The following is a 9,922-nucleotide window of genomic DNA, read 5'->3' on the forward strand; positions in this document are numbered from 1 at the left end:
GGCAGTGCTCTTCTCTCTGTTCCATGGGAATATTAACTACAATCATGTCAATCAGAAAAGATCATCTTACGCTGTACCTGTGTCATCAAGAAGACATCAAGACAGGAAAATGCTGCAATTCATGTCTGTGTTCACTTGTGTGTCAAGTGTTCAGATTACAAAGGGCTGTTAAATTTGTATGCATAACACTCCATGAGACTTGGAATACAAGAACATTCATTCATTCAAAACTGTATTCAATCCTCTGGGACACATTGAGAGAAAGACTCATTTGCAATGGTGCAGTCAAAACATTTACATTCAAAATTCATGACAACTACTAAACTCTTCTCAAGTTCAAGTTTGTTTATTTATACAGTATATAGCCCTTTATCACAAGCATGTCTCTAAGGACTTTACAGAGAATGAGCCTAGCTAAATCTGGGGCTGAACTTGAACTTTAAAAAAAATCTTCTCAGATGAAGTTCCTTGGGACAAAATCATATCAAACAACAATGAACTATTGCAATAGAGGGAATTCCAAAGTGACAGCCAAACCTTAGCTCTGAACTTGCTCAACATTGTGTTTTCACCACAGTACGTGAGCCAAGGTTTGAGTCACACAGACACAGGTTTTGAACAGCCATTTTCTAGATGTCTTAGATAAGAAGTTAAACTTGGCTTGGCAGACAGTTCTCTAGAGAAACTATAATGACCATCCAGGCCATAAATCCCACAAGTGACTCTCTCAAAGAGGATGCTCTGTTTTATTTGCTAAGATGTATGAATCAAACATTGATGTGTTTAAGTATGAGCATGAGGTACATCAATTCAAAATAATTAAAAAAAGATGTTTTCTTTGAGCTCTTCAAAATTGCAGTTGTTATCCCAGACACTAAATCTTCTTCTGAATGTTTTCTGCTCTAAAACTGTTGAAGACTCATCCAAGGTCTACCATTGTAGATGAAAGACTAAGCAACTCAGGTGTTATGAATACACCTGAGTTGCTCAATCTTTCATCTACAATTCTTTCATCTAGTATTCTGCTACATCAACACACAGCCATCTTGGTAGGAAAATAACAGGTGATAATAAATTAACAAGTGATTGTAATCAAATGACAGCCACAACCAAAGAACTGTGTATATGGTAAAGCACCATATTGGTAGGAAATGCATGTGACATCATGGGGATACTATGGATAGAGTGTAGAAGGGCAAAGGCCTCAAATATGGATGAATTTGTGAATTACTGTGTGAAAAGCTGTAAAAAACTGCAGAATATAAGGATTCTTTTTTTTTCATGCACGTCAGTCATAAATAAAATGTACAGTGTGAAAAAATAAATAAATATATATATATAATGGGTACCAACATATATATATATATATATATATATATATATATATATATATATATAAATAGATACATATAGAGAGAGAGATATAGATATAGATATAGATATAGATATAGATATACACACACACACTTGTTGACTGTAACTACTGGCTGTATCTAGCCCAACCTCCAGCAGGCACCGATTACCCCACTACCTCGGTCGAAGGTATAAAGCGAACACACCAGGTTTGCCACTTCCTATTCTTCAGTCGTAGTCAGGTTGCCCCAAAGCCAAAGGAGTGTCGCAACCAATCCGTCCGTCATGAAGCCCCCTGCACACCAAACTCCGGTCTTCCTGACGCTATCTATATTGTTTCTGTGTGTTGCTGCAGACCTACATGGTAAGTACGAAACATTTACCTCAGGACAGTGACACCGACAATTACATAGTTTTACGTGTACCGATTTTAGATCTAGCAAATCATGTCAGTATCCTGATATTAGCATACTTATGGGGTTGTGTCTGGTATAAATGCATCTGTTGTTAATCAGTCGTTGACTTTAAGTAGTTCACGCCTGCTAGCTCACCCACTCACGTTTTATTACGCTTTACCCCATATTACTTTTTACCTACATACTGGTAAAACAGGCTAGATGCCTTAACCACTGAATAGATGGGGTGTGTCACTCAGCCTTAAAAAGCTAACCCCTAAATACTTTTATGAGTATGGGTTTCATTGGAGAGTTTTAGTGTCCCATGGGTTAAATGCCGTTTCAGAACACTGGCATACCCATGTGAAAATAGGCTTGACTTTTAACACAATATACAGTTATGGTTTACAGCCCTAGTAGGCTACAACACTAAACCATGATGGAACTGATTAGTGTTTGAATAACTTCATGTAAATGAAAAGAAGCAAACATTTCAAAAAGGCAAATAATTTGTGTCACACTGACTCTATTGTGTTGATAAAATGTAAAAAATACAGCTGCAAAAGTCTTGTTCAGAGTCACTTCCTGTTCTTCCAGTTGCACCATGACTCTGACTCAATCCTAACGTCCCAACAGGGCCTGTAGTCCATACAAAGCTTGGAGGTGTGAGAGGTCAGTATGTGAGTGTCAAGGGGAAGGAGACGGGGGTCCATGCCTACGTGGGTGTGCCGTTTGCCAAGCCACCTGCCGGCTCCCTGAGACTGGCCCCACCCCAGCCTGCAGAGGGATGGGAAGGAGTGAGGGATGCCACACAGCAGCCACCCATGTAAGGCATTTATGCACCTGAGTGGTTGCATATATTTGGAAGAGTTGCATCCCCTACAGACGTTATAACACATAATCTTTTCTTTCACAGATGTGTTCAGAATAAACAGCTACTTGTGAATCTGTTAAAATTACTCGGCGGCATGATTGCAGAAGTCCCTGACGTTTCAGAAGACTGCCTTTACCTCAACATTTACACTCCTGCAAACGCAGCTCCAGATGCCAATCTCCCAGTAAGAGCCCTTTGCTGCAGATTTGGTGATCTTGCTCAGTTATTGAGAATCAACTTTAGATAAGTTTGTTCTTTAAGTGTTCCAGGTCTAGTTGGTTGCACACCATTTTGTGGCTTTAACACTTTGACAGAGTGCCTAAATGACGAATCAATGTTAACTCCATAGGTCTGAGGTGATCTTAGCAAGGTGAAGAGCGTAAGAACTGAGGTGTGACCATGGTGACGGGGTGTATGTATGTAAGGCAGGGCCTCACATATATCACCACAGGTCATCTGCCTTACAGGCGTAAATAAAGGTGTCTTCAGTCAGACAACACAAAGGCATAATATCCCATACTATATGTGTTGTACCGAGTTAATCAACTGAAAAGGAACTACAATCCATTTTATATTTGAATCAGATTGGAGTCTGTCAGTTTAGTCTAGTTTGCTTGAGATTCTTATGAGGTGAGCTCCTTCAGAATAATAGTAAATTTGTCCCGTAAATATGCTTCATTGAAAAAACTCAAGGTCTTTCTTTCCCTAGGTCATGGTCTGGATCCATGGTGGGGGGCTAACAAGTGGGTCAGCCTCAATTTATGATGGTTCTGCCCTTGCTGCTTATCAGGATATGGTTGTGGTTCTGATCCAATACCGCTTGGGACTACTGGGGTTCCTCAGGTAAAAAGGCTCAAGTCACTATTGCTGTTCTATTAGTTTTGAGACAATTCATGTCTCTGTTGGCTAGGGATGGGTATCGAGAACCAGTTCCAATTTAGAAATAAAGTAGCCTATGTCCATTTAACACATAGCAAGTTGGCTAGTGCAGCTCTGTAGCAGCCTTCTTCAAAACAACAGAAGTTGCTGGAGACCGTTTCTTTAGAGTTCCAAAAATGGCAAATAAAAAACCCATAAAATTACTCCATACAGCTCATGCAGCATAAACCAAATGTTCTAAAGCCAAACAATTACACTGTGGGTCCAAAAGTCCAATATTTACCTCATTAACTTGTTCTGCACCACGGCAACCGTCACTACAGTAGCCACCAGATACTGCCTTCAAGTGCTGTCGGAAATAGTGTAATTACAGGTAGAGCGCACTTGAACAACCCAATAAAATGGTAAATACAGTCAGGGCAAATAAGTAAGGCATTGTGCCAAATGTGCCTTAGCTGCTTTGGAAAGTAATTCTGAGACAAAAGTAACTCTACACAGCAATGTCTGTCTTTAGTAATAAATCAAAGTTAGCGGCACTTAAACTGTATTCCCCTGAAAATGTGTATAGTGGGAATCGATTAGGGAATCGACGAAGAATTGGATCAGTAAGAAGAATTGAAAATGGCACCGGAATCAGTATAATTATAAAGCCAGCCCTACTATTGGCTGTCTGCTCTGCCTCTGTCTGGCTTGTTTCACTCCAATTGTGTGTTCTCTCCAGCACTGGAGATGAGCACATGTCAGGAAACTTTGGCCTGCTGGACCAGGTGGAAGCCCTGCGCTGGATCCAGGAGCACATTCACAACTTTGGAGGAGACCCAGGTTCAGTCACCATATTTGGGGAGTCTGCTGGTGGAACGAGTGTATCCCTCCTGGTAAGAATCGATTTTCAGATAAACCATCTTTTTTTGACTGAAACAACTCAAAAACTAGTTCAGGCCAGTAATACATAGTAAAGTCAATGTTAATTTACTACATGGAATATTTCATATTTTCTGTTGCTTGATTTTCCAGCTTCTCTCACTATTGTCTGATGGCCTGTTTCACCATGCAATTGCTGAGAGCGGTACTGCTGCAATGGATCAACTTGTGACAAATGATCCACTGCCGGTTGCTCAGGTTATTTATGAATATGCTTAAGTTTTTTATGTAAATGTCTGTAAATGCAGAATATGTAGAACATACAGTAGCACCACCACATCCTCTGTTGTTTTCCTCTTTAAATTGAGATGAATCCCTGATATCTATCCTCAGATGATAGCCAATGTGTCTGGCTGTGGCATCACAAGCACAGAGAAGATCGCTGATTGCATGAGACACATGGATAATGATGCCATGGTGACTCTTGGGCAGGTGAGATGTGCAAAACTGATATTAGAAGACTATATACTGACGAGATTAGAACACATGCCATGTCTTCCATAAGATCCTAGTGAAATATTCACTTATGTAGGTTTATTCACAGAATACTATTGTCATGCAAAATATTTTGGTCACGATTTGTCAGTAAACCATCTGCCCTCAACACCTTTTTTCCTCACAAGGACCAAATGATGAGATTTCCTGTCAGTGTTGATGGACACTTCCTGACAAAACCTGTGGCTGAATTGTTCCAAAACCATGAACTTCTCAAAATACCTTTCATAACCGGCATTAATAATGATGAAGTGGGCTGGCTACTTCCTGGTGTAAGTATGAATGCAAAATTATCACTGATGTTTGTTAAAACAGATAAAACAGTAAATGCATTTTCCAGAGTTCAGTGGAGACTGTTTTCCAGTTTTCCATCTTAACCCGTGATACAATTGTATTATTTGACTTCTGTAGTTGTCTTAAATTTTAAACAAAACAAAACTGGTGAATCAGCTAATCTTCCCTTAGTTCTTTGCTCCTCCAAACTGGACAGAGGGAATGGATCGGGAAGACGTCACATCCACTCTAGCCATGTTCTTCCCTGATGTAAGAGAAACAATGTCCAACATACAGTATACAGTATTTCACTGCTTGATTCTACTCGAGCTTCTCTGTTGTTAGACTTAATGTTTATTTTATTTTCTCAAGCCCAAAGATGAATTGATCAGAGAGCTGATAGCAGATGAATATCTAGGAACCTCTGAAGATCGTGTGAAGAATAGAGATGGGTTCACTGAGCTGCTTGGAGACCTGATGTTCACCTTTCCAGCCATCAAGGTTGCCAATGCCCACAGAGGTATTTTTAGAAGGAAATGATGCAATCCAACAAAGGACTATTGTTGATTCTTTAGTGTCACATACTTGCATAACTGAGACACTCCACACCCATTTGTTTACAACTAGATGCCGGTGCCCCTGTATACCTGTATGAGTACCAGTATGCTCCCAAATACCTGCAGGAGAAAAGGCCGAGCTTTGTTGGGTCTGACCACGGAGACGAACTCCTTACAGTATTAGGATTCTGCTTCACCACTACCCATGTCAAAATAGAGGGTAAGTCCAATTTTTTTTTTTTAAATATTCAAAAAGATCACCAGAGGTCTGGATTTGTCTCTGGCTTTCCTAGAATGCTAAATTTTAGCAGGTCTGCAGCTGAAGCTTGACCAAACTTCCACCATTTTAGATGTGTGCACAGAAGAGGAGGAACAGCTAAGCAGAACCATGATGAACTACTGGGGGAGCTTTGCCCGCACAGGGTAGGAATTTAATATTATTATTATTATAATTCACATTGAAAACATTATAAACTTGTTTAAAAAAAACTGTGTGTGTAGGTCTCCTAATGGGGACGGCCTGGTCCATTGGCCACAGTATGGAGCAGAAGGAGACTACCTGGCCATTGGGATGGAGCAAGTACCCGGTCAGCACCTAAAGAAGGACCGCTTCACCTTCATCACTCAAACCCTCCCAGAGAAGATCAGACAACATCAAGAGAAGATGGAGCATGGCGAGCTGTAGGATGTCCTCAGGGACACATTGAGAGAAAGACTCATTTGCAGTGGTGCCAAAGTATCAAAAATCGAATTAAAATTGGGTCAATAAATAAATATAAACAATGTGAAAATATTAGTCAAAACATTTACATTCAAAATTCATGAGACTACAAAAATCTTCTCAAGTTCAAGTTGGCTTATTTATATATAGCCCTTTATCACAAGCATGTCTCTAAGGACTTCACAGAGAATGAGCCTAGCCAAATCTGGGGCTGAACTTGAACTTGAAAAATCTTCTCAGTTGAAGTTCCTTAGGACAAAATTATACCAAACAACAATGAACAATGTGGCATTGCAATAGAGGGAATTCCAAAGTGACAGCCAAACCTTAGCTGTCGACTTGCTGAAATTGCAGTATAATGACTATCCAGGCCATAAATCCCACAAGTGACTCTCTCAAAAAGGATGCTGTTTTATTTGCTAAGATGTATGAATCAAACATTGAAGTGTTTAAGTATGAGCATGAAGTACATCAATTCAAAAGAATTTTCCAAAGACATTTTCTTTGAGCTCTTCAAATTGTGCAAAATTGCAGTTGTTATCCCAGACACTACAGCTTGTGAATGTTTTCTACTCTAAAACTGGTGAAGACTCATCCAAGGTAGTAATAAATTAAGTGATTATAATCAAATGACAGCCACAGCCAATGAGCTGTGTATATTAGTTTAATTGAGTTTATTTTATTGCACATGTTAAAAAAAACAAAAACAAAACAATAAACCACCAAAAAAACACAAAAAAAGATGTGCAGGAGCAGCCAAAAAAACCCATAAGGCACATTTCATACACAAGGCAAATACAATGTGCTTCACATAAAACAGAAAAAAATACATAAAATGACATTAAAAATGAAAAGAAAGAAAGATGTTGAGCAGTCACTCTCACACTAGTGACACCTCTGGTCAGCCAGTACAACTTCTCTGAGAGTGACTCCCTCAATTTTTCCTCTCAAAAAGGAAATCAATTTATATGAGATCTTGAAGGATTCTTCGAAGGAGCCTAGAGTCTTTCCAGTGGTCTTATCCCACCCTATAGGCAGGCCCCACAGCCCCTATAGGACTTGCAAATGTTTCTGTAGAACAATACACAGATCATCTAAACAATTACAATTATAAACTTCAAGAAATCCTTCAATTCTCAATACAGGTTTGAGGATCCCATCAGAGCGGATAAACTACTCACCAGAGTTCCTCTAGACTCCTGTTGGGATCCTGTTTGTGACGCCAATTTATGAATAATTTTGCATAAAATAGGGCTTGTCAAGTGGCCCTCTGATTGTAAATCAACCATAAAAACTGTAATGCAGACCAATACATAAAGGGACAAAAGGAGAAAGTTACAGAAACATCAACATACAGAGCCAAATATCAAGGAGCTCAGAGTGGTGAATATTTAGGAAGGTGAATATAAAAAAAGAAATTTGAAAGAAGTGGTGGGTGTGTACAAGGTTAACATATATATCACGGCGGAGAGTAATTTTGATATTGCATTGCTTAATTGGACCAAAAACAGCTGAAAAATTTGCTTAAGCTGTAGCAGATTCTGATGTGTTCAGGTAAATTGTTCCAAAAAAGTGGACCTCTGAATCTAATTCTAATTCCCAAAAAATTGGGAAACGGTTGTCCTGAAGAAAATGGAATGAAGGTTATTAGCTGATCTTGTATGATAATGATGGATTTGAGAATTGTGCTTAAATACTTTTCTAAAACAGACCGGGTGTAAGTTGTGAATAGAATGAAAAACAAAAAGACAAATTTGAGAACGGTTTACATCAAAGTCAGATAGGATTCTTAGAGATTGGAACAAAGGAGTGGAACATGATATGATTTTATCATATAACATATATGAACTTATCATCTATAATAATGCAGAGACATTTAGTGACTCGAACCCTTTCTAAAATATTACTTGATATTCGTACCTCAGGGAAGTTGGTTTTGGGGCAAAAACAACATTTCTTTATGTTGAGTGGTAATTTATTTGCCTTAAACCATGTGTCAACTTTACTTGATTCTGAGTTCATTTCTGATACTAATTTTTGTCCATCTTTGCCAGATAGAAAAATATTGGAGTCATCAGCAAACAAGATTTAAAAAATGCATTTGATGAGGTAGTGTATAGATCATTCACATAAATAAGAAATAATAAAAGGACCCAGGATTGATCCTTGTGGAACACCGCAGGAGATCAACCTGTAATCTGAGGAAGTATTCTTCCATAACACAAAATGCTTTCTTGCCGATAAGTAGCTTTTGAACTATAGAAGATCTGTTCCACTTAAACCATAAAGAGAATTTTTCTGTAATAAAATGTCATGATTGACAGTGTCAAATGCCTTAGATAAATAAACAAACACTCCAAGTGTGATTTCCTTATTGTCAAGGGCTTTAGTGATGCTGTCAAGAAGTTGGATAAGGGCCATGGAAGTGGAATGTTTCTCTCTAATTCCATAATGATGGGTGTAAAGAATGTTATTGTCATAAAAAAAATTTCAACAGACGATTACAGACTAGCTTTTCTAATACTTTGGAAAAACATGGGAGGATGGATACCAGCCTATAGTTGGAAAACAGATGGATCGTCTGCTTTGAAGAGGGGAATGACTTTAGCCCATTTCAATTGATCCAGAGATACACCTGTTTCAAGAGAGAGGTTAACAAGACTAGGTCAAAACCTAGTATATGGCTGGACCGTGTATGGATGTGCCGCATGCCACAGCCGACCAATGGTGTAACTAACTCCGCTGTAGACTGCTAATACAGAATAATAGTCCATACATCCATACTGATCTCCGTTCCAGCGCGTCCCGTCTCCTCTCTCCGCCGCTGTCGTCTCCACCGCGCCCACGGGCATCCAGCCTCCCGATCCAAGCCAGGCGCTCTAGTACCCATCGGTGCCGAAAACGCTGTTCGGCGGACACCCGATGACGTATCATCGTCGGGACCCCCGCCGAAATCTCGGCTGGATCACCGGGAACAAGTCGGCGCCCAGCTAGTGGCACCAGGAAACTTCGGGAAGGTCGGCAATAAGCCCTCGGCGTGATGAAACCTCCATGCTTGTTTGTGTCGCTCTCAGAACAGAGGGGCTTCAGGTGGACTGAACTTGCGCATATGCATCGAAATAAACGGTGATATGATATAATTGTATAGATTCTACTTTAGCTTCAGCTTACATGCATGATATTGGTCAGCCTGCTTACTGTGTGGGAGAAACGGGCTCCTGATCTCAGCGGAGAAACTAGACGGCGGAGAAAACGAAACTTAAATTTCTAGGTCTGTGATCCTATGATGTGCCACGTGCCACGGCCGACCAATGGTGTAACTTGATCACTCAGTTAGTCAGTCAGTCAGTCAGTGAGTGACAGACATTCGCGTTTGTAGGCTGGCCCCGCTGAAGGAGTGGTTTGGAGATGTATGGAAGGCATTTTTTGAAATGTATTGAAGCAAGTTGAGCTC

At 39.8% G+C, this 9,922-nt stretch overlaps 1 protein-coding gene across 1 annotated transcript; it reads left to right on the forward strand.

The window, feature by feature from the left end:
- The first annotated feature begins 1,595 nt into the window (after positions 1-1,595).
- On the forward strand, positions 1,596-8,391 carry LOC139651601 (cocaine esterase-like). The gene is made up of 13 exons (XM_071528587.1): positions 1,596-1,717; positions 2,385-2,574; positions 2,665-2,806; positions 3,332-3,465; positions 4,223-4,376; positions 4,516-4,620; positions 4,756-4,854; positions 5,046-5,189; positions 5,383-5,460; positions 5,563-5,710; positions 5,818-5,967; positions 6,098-6,170; positions 6,249-8,391. Exons 1-13 carry the CDS (start codon positions 1,639-1,641, stop codon positions 6,430-6,432), a joined length of 1,680 nt encoding a protein of 559 aa, XP_071384688.1. The 5' UTR covers positions 1,596-1,638; the 3' UTR covers positions 6,433-8,391.
- Positions 8,392-9,922: the final 1,531 nt, after the last annotated feature.

The sequence above is a fragment of the Centroberyx affinis genome, unplaced genomic scaffold, assembly GCF_046629955.1.
Source record: "Centroberyx affinis isolate AG114_WGS23_722 - 3 ecotype Tasmania unplaced genomic scaffold, CSIRO-AGI_Caff_v1 ptg000121l_1, whole genome shotgun sequence".
Classification (NCBI taxonomy): domain Eukaryota; kingdom Metazoa; phylum Chordata; class Actinopteri; order Beryciformes; family Berycidae; genus Centroberyx; species Centroberyx affinis.

What these genes read in the sequence shown, in the direction of transcription:
- LOC139651601 (XM_071528587.1), top strand. Translation starts at nt 1,639, where the DNA reads ATGAAGCCCCCTGCACACCAAACTCCGGTCTTCCTGACGCTATCTATA. An exon ending in TACCCATGTCAAAATAGAGG is followed by an intron (nt 5,968 to 6,097) that starts GTAAGTCCAATT and finishes CCACCATTTTAG; the next exon opens with ATGTGTGCACAGAAGAGGAG. An exon ending in GGGAGCTTTGCCCGCACAGG is followed by an intron (nt 6,171 to 6,248) that starts GTAGGAATTTAA and finishes CTGTGTGTGTAG; the next exon opens with GTCTCCTAATGGGGACGGCC.